This window comes from Poecilia mexicana, unplaced genomic scaffold (assembly GCF_051168715.1).
Source record: "Poecilia mexicana isolate PSO_F unplaced genomic scaffold, ASM5116871v1 scaffold_1, whole genome shotgun sequence".
NCBI classification, from domain to species: domain Eukaryota; kingdom Metazoa; phylum Chordata; class Actinopteri; order Cyprinodontiformes; family Poeciliidae; genus Poecilia; species Poecilia mexicana.
Window position 1 is genome coordinate 15,121,415 of NW_028263370.1, and position 18,200 is coordinate 15,139,614.

At 40.2% G+C, this 18,200-nt stretch overlaps 3 protein-coding genes across 4 annotated transcripts; 2 read left to right on the forward strand and 1 right to left on the reverse strand.

The window, feature by feature from the left end:
* The first annotated feature begins 1,016 nt into the window (after positions 1 to 1,016).
* serhl (serine hydrolase like) lies at positions 1,017 to 5,522 on the forward strand. The gene is made up of 12 exons (XM_014991974.2): positions 1,017 to 1,203; positions 2,136 to 2,279; positions 2,822 to 2,935; positions 3,123 to 3,164; positions 3,242 to 3,261; positions 3,802 to 3,876; positions 4,159 to 4,268; positions 4,354 to 4,433; positions 4,521 to 4,555; positions 4,631 to 4,707; positions 4,801 to 4,888; positions 5,192 to 5,522. Exons 1-12 carry the CDS (start codon positions 1,146 to 1,148, stop codon positions 5,333 to 5,335), a joined length of 987 nt encoding a protein of 328 aa, XP_014847460.2. The 5' UTR covers positions 1,017 to 1,145; the 3' UTR covers positions 5,336 to 5,522.
* A 566-nt stretch (positions 5,523 to 6,088) lies between these two features.
* On the forward strand, positions 6,089 to 14,674 carry atad5b (ATPase family AAA domain containing 5b). Of its 2 annotated transcripts, none has more exons than XM_014991969.2 (14): positions 6,089 to 7,544; positions 7,625 to 7,888; positions 8,376 to 8,472; positions 8,572 to 8,648; positions 8,765 to 8,913; positions 9,084 to 9,255; positions 9,543 to 9,772; positions 9,854 to 9,947; positions 10,858 to 10,922; positions 11,094 to 11,286; positions 11,354 to 11,472; positions 11,975 to 12,711; positions 14,135 to 14,293; positions 14,434 to 14,674. In XM_014991969.2, exons 1-14 carry the CDS (start codon positions 7,058 to 7,060, stop codon positions 14,534 to 14,536), a joined length of 2,946 nt encoding a protein of 981 aa, XP_014847455.2. In that variant the 5' UTR covers positions 6,089 to 7,057; the 3' UTR covers positions 14,537 to 14,674. The 2 variants fall into 2 exon arrangements, with proteins under 2 accessions (XP_014847455.2, XP_087861396.1); XM_088005270.1 differs by having other exon boundaries at positions 7,643 to 7,888.
* Positions 12,825 to 18,193, reverse strand: tefm (transcription elongation factor, mitochondrial). The gene is made up of 5 exons (XM_014991973.2): positions 18,032 to 18,193; positions 17,310 to 17,821; positions 16,412 to 16,561; positions 16,144 to 16,322; positions 12,825 to 15,165 (listed from the first exon to the last, which is right to left on the reverse strand). Exons 1-5 carry the CDS (start codon positions 18,075 to 18,077, stop codon positions 14,901 to 14,903), a joined length of 1,152 nt encoding a protein of 383 aa, XP_014847459.2. The 5' UTR covers positions 18,078 to 18,193; the 3' UTR covers positions 12,825 to 14,900.
* Between the last annotated feature and the right edge of the window lie 7 nt (positions 18,194 to 18,200).

Sequence of the window (18,200 nt, forward strand, 5' to 3'; positions counted from 1 at the left end):
TTGAAAATGTTGCCACTGCTCACAATAATAAATAGAATAAATATGAACTTAACCAAGAACAAGCAGTAACATTACCACTACAAAAGTATTAATACCGCATTAGTTTTTTTACACATACAGTCACATTACAACTGAGATTTTGTTTGATAGAGTATCACAAGGTTGTGAATAATTATAAAGTGGAAGGAAAATTAAACATCTGTTTCAGATTTGTTACTAATAAAAATCTGAAAAGTTTTCTGTGGATTTGTTTTCGCTCGTCGTCTCCAGCACAAAATCAGTCTGACTATAATGAATCATGTTATCTCAACATGATTAAATTTCATAAACGTTAAGTTGTTGAATTTCTTGTTTATCCAACATGATTTTTATCACATTTTCGTTTAAAACGTGAAATTATTGTGTTAAAAGTACATGGTATTCTTTTGTTAATGTGATAACCCCCTAAGTTCATTTTTTTGAGTGCAGTTTCTTAACATGCATTTAGTCACACAATTTGCAAACTATAAGCTCAGCTATCATCTTATCATTGTAACTTATTTCCATGATAAACAAATTTACAGTACTTGGCCAAATGTCATAACATTAAATATAATAATTATTTAATCAGGATCAGAATCACTTTATTGCCGATGCCACAAGTTCTCAGGCTAGAAAACTGCTTTGATACAATAATGCAAAAATGAATAAAAAGAAATAAGAATAAAATAACAATAATAAAATTAGAAGCTCAATATGAAAAGGAAAAATATACAATTGCATTTGTAATTTCTTAGGATATCTTTGTCTGAATTAAAAATTTGCGTGATGATGCAAAACAGCTCAGTGACAAAAATGGGGGGAGAAAAGAAGAAATTATTAGGCATCAGAGTTTCTGTGGTTGTTATCAAGTGACAAACCTGCCCTCTGCTGGTTAATGTTTCATACTGCACTGGGTGAAAAGTACGCCCCTCCTCCATTGAACGCTGATTGGATCAAACTTCTCAGTCGGATGCCAGCTTATCCAATAGCAGCGTCCACTGAACTAAATGGTATGCAGCAACCGGAAGAAAGAATTGAAAATTTTGGTTCAAAGTTTACAGCAAGTTTTTCTTATTTGACTTTGAATTAATAGATTTTTTTTTTAACTTGGGGAATTGTCCGAGATGATACAGGCTTTAAAAGGTGTCAGACACGTAACGTCCGGTACAATGAAGCAAGCAGGTAGCTATTGCTATAATCATGTCTCGAGGGTTTGATAATTGATCGATAGGGCCACATAAGGATTATGTAACAAAAAAATGAGTTTGAACTTATTTACCCAGCTTGAATTTGGATCAGAAATTCAAATCTGCTATTTTTTTCTTTTTGCTAGTTATGTGAAAACAAATCTCTTCCTGACTAAACCAAAAGCTGCCTGTGTGACTTTAGTCAAACAGAGACATAAGATCTGGAGAGGTGGCAAACATTCTTGAACATGAGCAGTGACATTAACATGATCTCACTCTTATGATGTTTCCACAAAATGGTGCATATGCAGACAGTGGTCCACCACCAATTCAGATGAGGTCAGTCCCTCAGTTTTTGTTCTGTTATCCTGGTCTGTAGCTTACAGGTCTGAAATCTGAGTGACTATGATAAGACGGAATCTTAGCATTGGTTCATTCTTTTGAGTTAGGGGGTAGAGCTGATTTCTGATGCTTTCAAATCAACCTGCATGGCCTAACTAAACAAAAAGGAATCTATTTGGATACATTCAGTATGTCAGATATCTTCAATAACAAACATACAGCAGGAGCCTGAGGGACGATTGTGCCTGACTCAAGAAATCTACAACTCTATTCAAAACTCTATCTGTCCCGTCTTGAATTACTGAGTAAAGTATTCCCATCTTGAAACCTGGAAATACTTCAAACCTTCAGGTTAAATGGATAATAATGCATATACAACTTTTGTTGTGCTCTTGTCTTTGCATTTCTTGACATGTTGGTACTGCTCATTAGGAAATGTTTGGAAGCCACCTGCTTAAAAATTTTCAGTGTATAAAGAATGATTTTATGTCTGTCTTTGATGGGCTAAAATTACCTTGAGAGACCAAGTCACTCATCATAACTATTAACAGTATATATCAGATCACCTCATCACTGCATGTCCAGTTACAGAGCTCCACGTACCAGTCCCATGGGGGGAGATCAGAGGTAAAGTCTGGGGTCCTGACCACGGTCGCCCAGTTCTGTGCCTGCATGGCTGGGCAGACAACTGTGGGACGTTCAACACGCTGCTCCCTCTTCTACCTAGAGGTGAGGTTTTTTTGTTTTGTTTTGTTTGTGCATTAAATGTCAAACATGTTTTCTAATTGCACTGAATGTTTAATCAGACCCCAGCCCTTACTGTACCATGGGGTCTATGAAAGTAAAGCAACTCTCAGTTTTATTTAACAGTGGACATTTGTTGCTTTTCCACAGTTATGTTTTGTTCCACAGCAAACTGACCAACACTCAGTTCAAATTAAAGTCCCATCAGCATTCGGTTAACTCCATGTTTATGGTTTCTATGGATACTGTCACATCATGACGCTAACAGTGAGCTTCGAAAAGTTTTATATACCACCAAGAAAACCTTGGGTTCTCATCCAGCCAAGTTTGTCACAGTTTCAGTTGTTTCCCATTTTCAAATTATAAATTTTTTTAGATACAAGTGCAAGATTATTGTTGAGCAGCTTTTGTGTTGCAGCTACACTCATTTTTGAGTCCTGACTCATTTTTTAAATGGTATGACCTCTTGTCTTTCTGATTTTGAAGAGCCTTTTTGAAGGACTCATCGTTCTTCATTCTTTTTTCAGACTTCAGATACGTTGCGGTGGACCTGGCAGGTCACGGCTGCTCATCCCATCGCCCTCCTGGAGTTCTGTATGCCTTCCCCTCTTACGTGATGGACGTGCGCAGAGTTGTTGATGGTACGTGATGGTCAGAAATGGCAAACTCCCATTTCGGCAATGAAATCGAATCAGATTTCAGTACGCTAGCTAGCAGCATGTATTTCCAGTTTACCAGAAAACAGTGGTGTATTATTTCAGACCAGGAGTTTAAGACTCCTTTTATGGTTCAAAATGGGGTTGATGATGTGAAAAATTACACCCACAGCTCTACAATGGAGCAAATTCTCCATCATTGGCCACAGCATGGGTGAGTGAAGATACAGGAAACAAACGAGAGCCGTAAAGCATTCTTGTATTTTAATAACGTTCCTGTTTTTGCTTCAGGTGGTAACATAGCTGGAATGGTGAGTGAGCCTCCTTGCAAAAGGATACAGACATATAATTCACATAAATTGTGAAACATCATCCTCTGCATCATGCATCATGCTCTGACAAAAGGCTTTGATTCAGTAAGGACAGGGAATCTGGCCAGACTTGATGGGAAGAGAATGGAGCTAAGTGCAGGTTAATAACTAATAACATGGTGCAAAACAGTTGAGACTCAGCTTTAGCTTCCAGGACAGTAAACATAAAACCAGAGCCAGAACCAGAGCGTTTAAAACAGCAAAAATGTTTTGCAAAGAAAAATTGTGAAAAATGTCAGCTTGTAGATGTGTAAAAGTGATAGAGATTTACCCTAAAAGATAAAACTACAGCAAAAATAGTTCTTAATTTGTAGAGCCACTATGAAAGGAAAATCATGCCAAATTTACAGATGTTTTAAATGTTGAAAAGCAGGTATAATTTTACTTTCAATTCACAGTTCTGCAATACTGTTATTTGTTGAAACAAAACACAGAAAGGTGATGTATAAATGACGTCCGTCCATGTGGTGTCTTCCGCAGTTCAGCGCTCTCTATCCAGAGATGGTGGACGCCTTGGTGCTGCTGGATTCCTACGGATTCTTACCCACAGATCCGGTATTTTCACCAACACTGCACCGCTTTTCTCAGTTAAATTCTTATGTCAGAACGTCATTAAAGATTTTTGCATTCAGTTAAAAAAAAAAAAAATGTCGGAAATACTGTTGAGTGTTATCTGTTTGAATGATGATATGTGGACCTGCTGGATTCAGAATGATCCATTTGTTGCTTAATTTTATCCAGTTCTGGGATGCTGGAGGCCAGAGCCCAGAGAAATGAATAATATGAAAAATTATTTAAAATACTTCCTGACATCGCTGGATGTCATTTTATTTGCAGAAAGAAATGCCCAGAGTGTTACGACAGGGGCTGGATGAGATGATACAGTTTGAAAAGAAGATAGAAGACAAGAAGACCAGGGTTTACACTTACGAAAAAGCCGTTGAGAGGTGCCACACCTTCTTATGTCAGCTGTTCTCAAGACTTATTACATGTCGCACTCATTCGGTTTTGTTCTGTGTGTTCAACATTTAGGCTTTTGGTTGGAAACCCAAGTTTGACTGAGGAGTCTGCAAAGATCCTCCTGGAGCGAGGCCTAGTTAAAGTTGAAGGAGGTGCATGGATATCCTTCTCACGTCTGATCTGCTGTATTTTGTCCTCATAAAGGATTTGAAAGCATGACTGATAATTCTCTGTTGCAGGAGTTCTGTTCTCCAGAGACTTTCGGATCAACCTGGTAGGCGACCGTTGCACCGTTTGACTCCGTGCAGCCACGCGATGCAGCTTGTGAACGTTTCTTTTGTGTTTTTAGAAAAACGTAGTGCGGATCAGCCTGGAGCAGAGTCTGGGGCTGCTGTCAAGCATAGAAGCCTCTGTCCTTCTTGTTCTGTAAAGATCTTCTTCCGCTTCACTTTGTTTTTTTTCCCGATTCCACTTGAATGCCTCACACTGAATACGTGTGCTCATTGTTTGTTTTAACAGAGCAGAAAGTGGCTTTGAGAAAATGTTTGCCAAGTCTGATCAGAAGAAATATATATCAGCTCTTCTTCAGGCCTACAGGGACCGACATGTGAGTTAATTCTTCCTGACTGCTTTTGTCAAGAGAGCTGTGTCAACCGATATCCAAGTTCAAAAGGTCTGCTAGAAACTGCTTTTTGACTAATTTTAAGGTTAATATTTCACCTGATTTTTCGCTAGTCTAAACTAGTCGCATTTATCAGCATCTCCTATGGAAGGTGCTAAATTCAAAAGACATGATCTATTAACGTACGGTGTCACGATAACATCAACGTTTTCTCCTACACACTGGTGAGAAAACAGCCAATTGAAGTAATTTTTTTTTTTTTTTTACATGCATATTTCTGTGTTTCAGAACACGGTGGTGCAGGTTCCAGGTGATCATCACGTCCACCTGAATAACCCTGAAGTGGTCGCACCACTTGTGTCGGAGTTCCTGCAGAACAAAGCGCTCTCAGCATCAACAGGCTCAGATGATGCTCATCCTCCTAAGTTGTAGTAAACACACCGTAGAACAAACTTTCATCTTTCAAACTTTGTCAATTTTTCCAATTGCAAGGTTGTGAATTGTGCATCAATCCAGCTCTGTTTACTCTTGAAGTGGAGCTCAGAAGTAAAACCGTAATCTGTTTTAGAAGGCTTTAACTTGTGATTAACTATTACATTAAATATGCATAAGTACTTAACCTGTTTTGACATGATTTTCTGTGATGACAGCTTCTGCCTTATGAGCAAGTGAACAAGCCATGAGTGAGAACAATGGTTCTCAAAGGGATAATTAGATGGTGTGTCTTATTCTGTATCAAGGGCAGTCAAAGTATAGTTTTAAGGATCAAAATGTAGATTAAAAAAAGTTGAAACACATACTTTAATTTTTTTTTTCAGGGTGCTAATTACCTTCAAATATCCTTTAAACCATATGTTTGGACAAGCTGTCCACCCTAATCCACTGGTTGTGATTTGTGATTGCTTTGGTTGACTGACTTATTTGAAATGATCATGTTCAAAAAGTCCATTAAGCCTGAGACTATAGGCTCCACTGAAATTGCAATCAGAGACTTAGTCAAGCTTGTTCTTCTTTTTGCTTAATCACCAAATAAAGCATTCATGGTTTTGTTTCCATGCCTCAGTCCTCGTTGGAGATGTGGTGCCAAATCAGTTTTCGTTCATGTTTCAGACTTTAATTGACTTTTTAATTGTCTAATTATCTGCTTGCATAGTTCTTTGTCTCTGAAAAGCAATTTCTCAATAAATTTTGCTTGGATTTCAATTTTATCTCTTTACAAAAAGCATTTGGTTGTTAATTTGTACACAAGTAATTTAAATAACTGCTTTCTGTTTTGCTGGTCAAATTGAGCTGATTTGTTTCATGTACCTTTTTCCTCTATTTTTTTTTTTCTTCTAAAATTAAACAAGTCCCAAAATGAGAAAAGAGAACTTCGGTTTTACAGGTACTCACAGTGTACATTAATTAAATATAAATAGATCAGCTTCAGGGGAAATAAAAATATAAAGAGGAACAATGCGCACATCTATTTACAGCTATTTTTATATAAATATACAGGAAAAAAATTGTGTCAGTGCAGAAATGCTTACTTTGTTTCACAGCAATGACAACATGTCTATGAAACTGAACATCTTTGGCTTGAAAGATTTAAACCTGATACCTAAAGACTTATGTACAAATATTTCAGTATTATGGAAGTTCAAAGTTGGTAAATGTACTACAAAAGATTTGCAGAAAAAGTGGTTCAAAAAGTATTTAGTAACGGGAGCTGAATGCAAATTGGACTATGGATTTCTATTTAAATAAAGCAATGTATTATTTGCTTTTTCTTGACCAATGATTGTCTCAGTTAAAGACAGTTAAGTCAGTTGATATAAGGTTACAAAATGTGGACCTTCACGCTTTTGCAAAGGCACTGTAGTCCTGAAAGCTTCTTTCTGAATAGACGATCTCTGCCTGCGTCACGCTTAAAGCGTCCCCGCGGTGTTAAAATAATATAATGCCTACAAATTCAATACGTTAAACCGTTAATACACTTTAAAATAACTTGTTTACTTAGAGGTAAACAGTGTTAGGTAGCCAGCTACGCTATGTCACATGAAGATATGCCGATATATTTACGTCGCATAACTTGACGTCGGCGCCGTGTGTCGAGTCATAACTGAGCGCCAAATACAAAACGGCTGCAGACCCCTAAAGTTCGATGTAGTTCAGATGAAGCGAAACAAACTCAAGCGCAATAAAACCAAGCAAGACAAAGACGGGCATCATCGCCATGTGCGAACTGCAGTTATCGTGTTATCAGACGGCGGCTGCTCTGACGGTGGAACCTCGCAGGAAAAGCCCTCAGCAGCTGGCAGCGAGGAGAGGGAGAGCTCACTCTGCAAAGGATTTAAAACAGCTCCGATTTTCTTACGTACGAATCAGCACGCGAAGATTAAAGGACGTTCAGATGGCGGGTCTTATCAGACTGAACACAAGTCAACGTCCCCTTCTCAGAGTGATGACGGGCAGAGCCAACTGCCTCATCTGACAGGCAGACGTGGACCTGTCAGCTGCAGGGAACAGCAGCTCCCTGCTTCACATCTGGAAAGCTGCCTGAAAGCAATCCAAAAGTCAAATCCAGCTTTTCCAGTTTCAACAGTTTTCAGCACTTTACTGAAGAAAGGGAGCCAGAGGCTGCACGAGTCAGAGCCTGCAGGTGAGGTTTCCCAGCGTTGTTTACCAGAATGTGCACTTGTTTCTATTATTATATTATTGCATTTTTTTTCTTCATTTGAGAGCATTCCCTCCATCCAGATTCAATGCAAAAGGAGAAAAGGAGAAGAGGACCTGAAGTTTCTCAAAGGCTACCAAAACGTTTGCGGTCTGACCCCTCAGCTGGGGGACACTGTCCCCTGTCGGGACAGGATGAGAAGATGGGGCCCAAGGGACACAAGCTGAGTCCAGGAGGTCTGGAAAACAGCTGTCATACAAACCCTGGATGGATGAACCTCACCACGCCAGCGACTGAGCTGATAAAGAGCTCTGAAGAGGCTCGAGGAGGTAAACCCTGCTTTATTCTGATCGGTTTTCACAATAGATCAGTGAAAAGAAAGTACACTCTCTATCAATTCTTGGATTTTACAAATCAGGACATGATGAACTTGATCTGCTCTTTATGATGGAACAGATTACACACTCATCTATTAAATGAAGCCTCTTTTTTTGCCGATTATGTATGAATTTATTGATATTTTGCCTACGCTTTTTAATCAGCCCAAGGTGTGTTACTTTGGCTGGGTCACTGCAATGCCTACGTCCTACTTTACCTCTAAAATCATGCACATAAATAAGGGTGTACTCAGTTTGTCAACCACAGCTTTTCAGTCCAGCTTTGTTTTTGTTGATAAATGCTGACGGTGTGAAATCTGGTGTGACTTATAGTTCAACTGAAGTTAGATTTGAATTTGAATCATTTAAAAGTCCTGGTATTCAAAGAGAGGGTCTACTTTTAATTTGTACAATGATCCCCCATGTTTTTTTTTTCTAGATTCCTCTTTTGAGGACGTTCTCTGGACCGACAAGTATGTTCCTCAACATTCCAGTGAAATCATCGGTAATTCTGTCTCGGTGAATAAGCTGCACAGGTTCGTTTAAGTCTGTCCTGACCCCTGCCATCAAATAAAGTTCTTATGGTAAATACTTCTTTTTTTTCCCCCCCCCTTTTTCTTTCTGTTTTTGAGCAGCTGGTTGAAGAACTGGAAGCGAAGAGCTGACGGTGACGAGCGGAGTCAAATGGCAGAAAAGAAACGAGACGAAAACGGTGGTGGTCTTTCTTTTCTGCCTTTATTTTCAAAGTTTAGTTTGATTTAATGTGATTTCTTGTTTTTATGTTTTGGAAACATTCTGACGACATTTTCCTAATACCAACTTGAGCAGGTTCGTGGGACTGTGGAGACTTCCAGGGTGAGGCTGGGTTGGAGGACAGGGGAGCGGAGCCTCTGGGTAAAGCCATGCTGCTCTCAGGACCCTCAGGTGTGGGCAAGACGGCTGCTGTGTACGCCTGCGCTCAGGAGCTCGGCTTCAAGGTGGGGATTAACCATCAGCTTGTTTATTAGGCTTAAAGCTGATTGGTGCAAACCACTGTGGACTCCTTTTTTTTTTTAATCTTTCCACTTCTAAGTCTTTCCACAGAGGAATTATTGCATCATTTTAAGAAAACATTGTGAAACTTTGTTGTCGCCCTTTTAAACGACAGGTGTTTGAGGTGAACTGCTCCTCGCAGCGCAGCGGCCGCCATGTTCTGTCTCAGCTGAAGGAAACCACACAGTCTCATCTCGTGGAGATTCCAGGGGAAGACCCACTGAAGCCTGCGTACTTCAACAACTATAGTGCAAACAGCTGTACTCCTAAACCTGAGACCTTACCAGGTAGGGTTTTGGTTGCACTCATGTTCAACCAGAACCGTTTCTACACAGAAGTGGTGGGGGGGGAGTTCCCCCTCACAAAGAAATGTTTTTAGTTTGTTAATTATGATATGAAATGAAGAAAAAAAAATCAAGAAGTTGATGGCAGCCATGCCTTAAAGAAAAAATTCAGTTAGTTTGAATGTGCACAATGCTCTAAGAGTTTATTTAAAATGCAACTGTTCTTGGAGACTTAGTCAGCAGCAACAGTAAGTCTTTTTCCTGATTTTCTTAATGCTCTTGTTTTCCAGGAAAATTACAATTTCCCAAAAACATCGTCTCCACGTCCAAGAAGCGTGCAGCGCGAAACTCGTCTAGTCGTAAATTCAGAGCCAAGCCAGCCACTGTCACTTTGGCTCGATACTTTAAGGCGAAAACTGGAAAACCAAAGACAGAGGAAGCGGAGTACTCCTCAGCGGGATGCGATCAAGAGGTGCCACACAACAAGAAGACAGCCACGTCACTCATTCTGTTCGAGGAGGTAAAACTTTTCTTTATGTGTTATTAAATGCCTGGTTTTAGTTGCTTTTTATTTTTTATTTGCAACATTCTGCTCTAACAGGTTGATGTGGTGTTTGACGACGATGTTGGCTTCCTGACAGCCATAAAGGCCTTCATGACCACCACAAAACGACCTGTCGTCATGACGACTAATGGTAAGTTTGATTTTTAATCTCTTTATTTTAAATAACCTACTTGCTCATTTAGAGGACGGCGTCATTGGAAAAACTTTCTGTAACACTCAACATGGATGTGATGCAATCTAAATTTAGGGGTTTTAACTTTTTCCACGTTGGAGTGATCAAACAACAAAACAATTTTCAAATTTCAAAACCAACGTTGTGTGAAAAAGGTTGCATTTTATTGCACACTGTCAAAATTAAACGTACAGCTGTTATAAAATGTTGCTAAATCCTGTAAGCAAACAAACTTTCTGCAAATTGGTTGTTTTCACAGTGTTGTCCAAACTTTCAAGCACAGTTCAAGAGTTTTCATACATTTAGCTAGCAAACAAAAGTTCATACTAAATTAAATATTTTACTTATGAATTAAATATTTAGTTTGAAATTGATATTTATAGATGTATGAATAATATAGTAAAAATGACTTTGAAAAATAAAAAAAATATTTTTTTTCTCTAAATAAACCAAAAATATTGTAAAAAAAAAAAAAAAAAATTTATAGGGTACCGTAGTTTCCTCTCCTAATTAGACAATTATTGACGCCTCATATGATCAATTAAGATTGAACACTGTTCTGATCAAGAGAGAATCACGCTCTCCAAGTGTGTGTGATTCACCTGAGTTGTTTATACCTCAGCTGTGTGTGGTATCTGCTAGATGACCTTGCTGTCTTTACTGCTGCCTCGGCATATTCAGCTGCACTCTGTCTCTCTCTGTCTTTGTGTTTGTAAAAATCATTAAAGTTTTTGTTGACTCATCTAGGCTGGACAAAGATTAATTTAAAGCTGTGAGTGAATGACATTCTTGTCCATAATGGACGGATCTAAACTTCTGATCAAACATATTGAGTTTCTTTAAATGCATGTTTGTATGTTTTCCTTAGATCCCTCATTCAAAGAGAGATTTGGCTGCAACCTGGATGAAATAACTTTCAAAACTCCACCATCAGTAAGTTACATTATACACAGCATCGTGCATGTCTGCAGCTGCAATTGATTTCAAAAACACATAAAAAGCTCTTCTATCTCCTCAATTCTTGCACAGTTAAGTAATGAGTCTCCAGCAAGGAAGCAAAATCTTAAAAAAAAAATAAATAAAAATACTGTCTTTGTTTTGAAGGCGAATGTCTGTAGTTATCTGCAGCTGGTGTGTCTGGCTGAAAACTTCCAGCTGCCTCCAGACGATGCCAGCAGCCTCTTCAGACTCGCATGCGGCGACGTGAGGCGCAGCCTGCTGCAGCTGCAGCTCTGGGTCAACGGCAGCAGAGGGTTGCAGGGCGGAGAGCTGGCCGAAGAACCAATCAGCTCACGCCGTAAGTTTAATTTTGTGAATATGTCTTCTGTTTAAAACCCCGACGACGACAACAAACCTGGCAGCAGTTTTGTTTGCAGAAGGATGCGGCCTTGATTCAAAGGTTCCTCCCTGGCAAGCAGGCTGCTCCGCACACATGCTGGGTCTCCATCCTGTGACCCCAAATTACCTTCTTAATTTCTTACAGGCAAGTACTTTATACAAAGATTAATTACACACTGGAAGGCTCTCTTTACTGGTTCTGAACACCTTTTAGGTCTGCAACTAACAATTATTTTAGTTATTGGTTATTCTGATGATTAGAATTTTTATTTAACCACTTTAGCCTTCTCTATACAATGTTAGAAATAAGTAAAATATGCAAATACACCATTAATTCATTTCCTTTTTTTAAAAAAAAAAAAAAAAAGCATTTTCTCACCTAAAATGCGATAGCATAGCATTAATTTGGTGAACACTTGATTATTTGTAGCAAAGGATGAATCTGCATCTGAAAAATCATGATGTGAAAAGCTCAGCCCTTACTGCTCTGTTCTTTCTCCAAATGGCCTCTTTGAGTCTGCATACAGTTAATCAATTACTAAATTAATTGACAATTATTTCAATAGTCAATTCATCATGATTAATCTAATAATTTCAGCACCAATATCTTGCAGACTTATTATTTTTTGTTTTGTTTTGTTCTTCAGCGCGGGTCCCTCTCTGAAGAAAACATGCTGAAGTTTCTCAAAATCCTGTCCGAGAGCTGGAGAAGAGGTGTGCCTTTTCTCCACTCCAACCTGGAGCTCCTTCTCTCCATCGGAGCCCCTGAATCCGATTCCCAGCAGCAGACTGAGCCGAGGCGCTCTAATCCTCACATCCTGCCACTGAGTCACACCTTCGGTTCAGAGGTGCCGCCGACCCGCAACAAATCTTCCCGGCTGAGCCGAACGAGATTTACGGCTTCCGCATCAGCGTCGCATTTAACCAGCAGACCTCAAAGAGCGCCATCGTTCACCGAGACCCGGGACAAACCTGAAAAACGTGCAGCCAAAGCGGTTACTGACTGCTTGGACGGACTGGCAGATTTCTTTGACCTCATGTCAAACATTGACGCGACGCTACCTCACTATGTTTCAGGCCCGCACGCGGCCGAAGCGTTTGTTTGGACCGGAGCAGATTTAAAGGACGGATTGTCGGATGAGCCGAGGGAGGAGGACAGCAGGAGTTTGAAGCAGGGCAGGCTTCAGGAAATGAAGGCAGCAGCTGAAGGTTTGGGTTGTCGGCAGTGCTGGTGGAGAGTTACTGAGGCGTGGACCGACGCCCACAGATGTAAACAGAAACTGAACGATAAGCAGTGGAACACACTGCAGAGGAGGCTGCTGTTAACTGGCTGCTCTAAAAGTCAGAATCTCAGCTTTTCTGCTCAACCTGGATGTGCATCAAGGTGAGTCTGCTCCACTTTTAATACGCCACACCACCCAGCTTCATATGCAAAACAGTTTTCAGATTTAATGGCATGTAAAGGTCTGTAAAAATGAAACTTACAGTGCAATAGTATAACCGCACTGTGGAAAAAATAACTTTATTTAGAGTACATTCTTGTATTTCAAAAAGTTCATGAGCTTCCCGGGGCATTTGGAATAGAAACCGCCCCACAGCATCACCCATCCTCCTTAGGTAACGATAGGCATAAACTTTACAACAGTGTTCATGAAATTAAAAACATGGGCTAAACATTAGAGGTAGCAATTTTAAATGCAACAGAAAATATAGGAATGACAGTGTTATTCCATTTTAAGTATCTCAACATCTCAAGTATTTATCCTATTTTTGCTAAACTCAAAAGAACATGCTGTCGGTGTGTTTACAGGCTGAAAAAGGTGAGAGATTTTGATGCATTTAATGGACGAAGAAAAATAAAATTAACCTGCCAATTCACCTTCATTCACTCTGTTATAGATTTTCTGCTGTGTTTGAGATCCTAGTCGTGTTGTTTGAGCCGAGATTTACCTGAAACTCGCATTTGACTCCAAAATACTTTGGTATACGGAGCTCAGTTAACAAATCATCATTCCTCCACCACCATGTTTAAAAGTTGGTATTCAGTGTTTGTCCTGATGAGCCATATGTTTTTAACGAGCTATACTGCTGTGCATTACGGTCAAACATCTCGACTTTTGGCGTCATCTGCCCAAAGGATTTTGTTCCAGAACTCATTCAGATGCATCTCTGAATGAGAAACTTGTTTCAGTTTCCTGGCAACCTATCCAAACATGCAGTATTTAAGTCACTTTGAAATTCCCAAATCACGATCTTCAACATGCTGACTGAGGTGTGGATTGTTTGAGTTGGAGATCTTGTGTTTTCTACGATCTGAACTTGCCCGACGTCCTTCCAGTCCGAGACGTCTTCCTGTTCCAGACTTGAGTTTGACATCCTGGTTGTACATTGTCTGATTCAGGGATGAAAACTGCAGCATTTTGAAACACAAAATTAACCAGGAGCTAAAAGGCTGGTGACAGATCACACATTTCTTTGACAGACTCAAGTCTCTGGTAAAATACATGATTGACTAGCATCTGGCTGCTACTCTGCCTTTACAAATCATAATTAAATAGCAATGGTATAATTACTTTTTGTTGTTTCGCTTTTTTGTTTCATTAAATCGACACTTGAGATTAAATTTGAACACTTTTTCAAAGGTAGTAAAGGAAAAATAATTCTAGGGTGTACGATTTTTTTCCCCCCAATGACTGTATAAAGTAAAGGTTATGCTGGGTCCTAACATCTGTTTTTTCAGGAGCATAAAAGAAGACTCAAACTGTTGCATTTGTACCTGACTTTGCATAGCTTATCTGTCTTTCTAGTGTGTCCCAAAGAAGGTCCAGAGGGAGTCGGCTGCTGCTCAGCAGCGAGTCCTTCAGCCTGCTGGGGAACAGACGGGCCGTCTACGTCGACTACCTGCCGGCTCTCCGCCTCGTCCATCACGCTGTCAGTGCACAGCAGCACAGAGGAGAGCTGGGCAGGTGGGTCACTGATGCCGTCCTAAACTTAACCGTTTCTACTTTTTAAGTAAATAATGTTGAGATAGTTGAATCTTTTCAGTTTTATTTTTTTTTTAATGCAACTAAATAGTCTTTAAAATATGTTTCTGCTTTTGGAACAGGTGTTGGAACTACCTGGGCCGTTTGCATCTAGGCCTCTCAAAATCTGCCATCCAACTCCTGGCTGAGGATTTTACATTAACGAAAGTTCAGAAACACTCCTGAGCTCGACAGGCTTCACCGTATTTATTTGACCTAAACTCTGACTGATGGATTTATTGCCCTAGAGATGACTAATCATGTTTTATTTTCATGAAAGTGCAAATAGTAAATATAAATAAAAGTATTTTTAGATGTGTTAAACTATTCCTTAGGTGCGCTTTAAATCCATCCTGACATATTTTACACGTCATAGGGAGTGAAGATGCTCCAAAAGGAGGAGAAAAAAAATAACTCACTGTATGACGAACACAAAATACCAAATTTTATATTAATCCCATTTAAACACCCTATGGATGCGCTAAAGGACCGATGATGCACCTCAGGAGTCTGCAGTGAAGTCTGTTCATGGCGAATCAAACATATCCAGCTAACAGGAAGAGTCACTGAGGAGCTCGTAAAAAGCCACAGCCTGCAGCAGAGCGTCACACAGCTCCTCCCCTCCTCTCCTGCTGCCCATCTGGAAGTAGTTCCTGTACTTGGCCAGCAGTTCCTGGGGGATGTTTATCCTGGGAAACTTCTGCGTTACTGACTCGGTCATCAGCCGGCGCACTACCTGAGCCCCGCTAGTCCGAGACTCCCCCACAATCAGGTCGAAGTGGCGTCCCACGGCGGTCCTCATCATGTTAAGAACCCTGGTGAGGAAAGGAGAACTCGTAATTTCTGCTTTTAATGCTGCTGAAGACGAGAAAACGTCAAACGGTTTCACTGAATGTAGAGTGCAGTAAAGCCTTTTGCAGATAACGACGTGCTAATCCTCAAATCTGGTTGACTTAATTGTTATAAAAGTAAATTTGATATGAGACACGTGGTAATGGTAGAAAAATACACATCGGTAGATATTTTAAAATAAAATGCATGCAGTACTTTGTAAACTAAAGTGACATTTTCATCTCATGTGATCAAAGCACAGCTACAGGAAAAGTCCCAGTGAAGTTCAGCAAAATCTACCAGTTTACATTTGTGATGGTAGAGCAGAAAAAAAAAAAAAAAGATTTTACAGATATTGCTCCCAAGCACCCTGTTAGCAGCTAGATGGTGTCTACTGGTTGTCATTAGACACCAAAATGCCAGCTTTATGGTTGATATGCTTTTCTCATCATTTTGGCCGTCATCTTAAATCAGGTAAGATGATTTACACATCACTCTTAATTCCTTCTCTCTCATTTACCACAAAACATATGGCAGGCATCGTTCATTTTAAGCTGCATCTCAAATTTTTGCAATTTTGAGGACAATGGTGTATTCCAGGATTGACCTGAAAAACCACCAGTTTCATGAGCATTAAGTTTAAACTCATAACTCTGAGGTTTACTGTCTTTGTGAATCGTTTCTAACCACAAACATGTCTGAAGCTTAACTTTTTACAAATAAAAGCTGTTTTTCCAGAACTGGCTGCTGGTAAATCTTAGCAGTAAAAGAAGTCCAGGAGGTTCTGTTAAAACCACTGGAGTACCACACCGAATGAGATATGCCTATTTTACTTGTTACTCTGCTGTTCTACAGCATGAATAATCAATAATAACTGTAAAAGTATCACAGTTGTGACGATACATTTCAAAACAAAGGGCAGGAATACTCGACTGGTCGTTTCAATTAGCGTCTTTCCTGACCTGGGAGGAATATTGGGCTCTGGTGGGGAGATTTTGGGCTCCAGCAGAGCAAACAGCATGGCCTCCACAGTCCTCATGTGGGCCATGACAGGAAACAGAGCTGTATTCTGCACAGAGAGGGCGGGCTTCTCTATCAGGTAGAAATCTGCTGATGGCAAGACGGACACGACCGTGGACACCTGTGGGCAGAAAAGGAAATGCCTTTGTACTCAGCCGGACATGAGGATTTAGATAACACCGTTTGAAAAGCTGTGATGAGCACACTCACATCATTCAGGTAAGAAGAAGCCATGTACGTCCCTTTCAAGAAATTAGGACACTCCATCTGTTTCCAGTCTAGTACGGTCATCCCCCGGTCCACATGGGCCCAGGCGATTTTATTAGTTCCACATACTATTGATACTATGGATGTTGCATCCTGTGTACACAAAGAACAGTGACATGGGAACAGTGCTTTATGCTCCCTTTGACTTTTACTTTCTAAATATAGGGTGATCCTGAAAAGCATTCCTGACCCGTAATTTGTTATGCTGCAACTATAATCTTCAATGTATTTTAATGGGATTTTTGTGCTGTTCTCTGTAGGTGTAGAACATTAAATGTATTGAGGTTTGTTGTAGGGGTGGGAAATATTGATTATAAATAAAATCTCAGATAAAAAAAAAATCAAATAAGATTTCCAATTTTAACCTATTTTTCCCCTTCCTCTCATTTTTACCTTAAAAAATGCAAAATGACAGAAATTATTTTATTTATTTATTTACAAAAAAGGCTATTATTTCAACCATTCCTTCTGAGAGTTAACCTGAATTCAGAGTCAACATAAATTGAAGTTGCAAAATTTGCTTGGTGAACAAGATGGTAATGTTTGTTCACCTTGGGTTTCTATATTTGGAGTGCATTGGCGACACAAAATATCCACATTTTCTAAAATGTAATCTGAATTTTTGATTAACTTATCAAATCGATTTATTCCCCAGCCCTAGTTTTGGTACTTATCGAGGCAAAACGTGGAGGTTCATGGGGCATGAACACTTCTGCAAGCCACTGTATAAACATAAACCCACAGCAAGAGAGTTCTGTTTATTTCTAACATATCTTTTTTTTTTTTTTTTGAGAAGATGTTTGTCGTAATTAGACACATGAGGACTGAACCAGCATCTCACCTCCAACCAAGACCTGTCCACCTCCGGTCTGATGAACTTGGCCAGCTGTATCCGAACCTTCCTCTCCTTCTTCACCGGATTCACGATGGCGTTGAACACTATGACGGCGCTCTTGTGCTTCAGCAGCGGAACATTCACCACGCTCTCCAGAGTTTTAAACGGTCCGTGTTTGGTCCTGTACTCCACGATGTTGAGCGACTTGCGGCCTCTCAGCAGCTTGACGCTGGCCAGCTCCGCCGAGGTGGCGTTGTTGAAGAGCTGGAGGATGGTGTCCCTCTGCTCGGAGGTGTAGCAGGCGTCCAGCGTAGTCCTGCCGTCGTCCTTACAGGATTCAGGCGACAGGGACGAGGAAGAAGAAGAAGAAGTGAGAGTGGCGTTTAAGGTCTCAAAACCCGCCACGGGAACCCGGCTCTTCCAGCAACAGGTGCACTGGAGGTGGCGCAGCTCCAGGTCCGCCGGAAGGGAGCCGTACCGAGGTCGGAGCAGGGGTCCGGACTGCCCGGCATAGTGACCTGCAGCGGACAGAGATATATATAAGCGGGAAACACAGCAGACATCATAAGCCTGCCTTTAAAAATTCTGTCCTAGACTAATTTAAACAGAGCGGGTAAAATGGTGATTTTATCCAGGTTTACCCATTCAAGTTTTAAACACTTGCAACCAGCTGAACTGCACCACGTGATTTAATAAAATAAACACACAATTTCACCATAAATACGAACCCCTGTAAACCGCCGACGAGAGAAATCTTCTCACAACCCACATCATCCTTATTTTAAAAGCAATATCTGTTCAGCTACGTTGTGCCATTTCGTATTTTGCAAAAGCGAAAGCTGCAGACCCCTGGCGAACCTCTACCGGAAATACGTCACCTTCAGTTTTGAGGTCAGT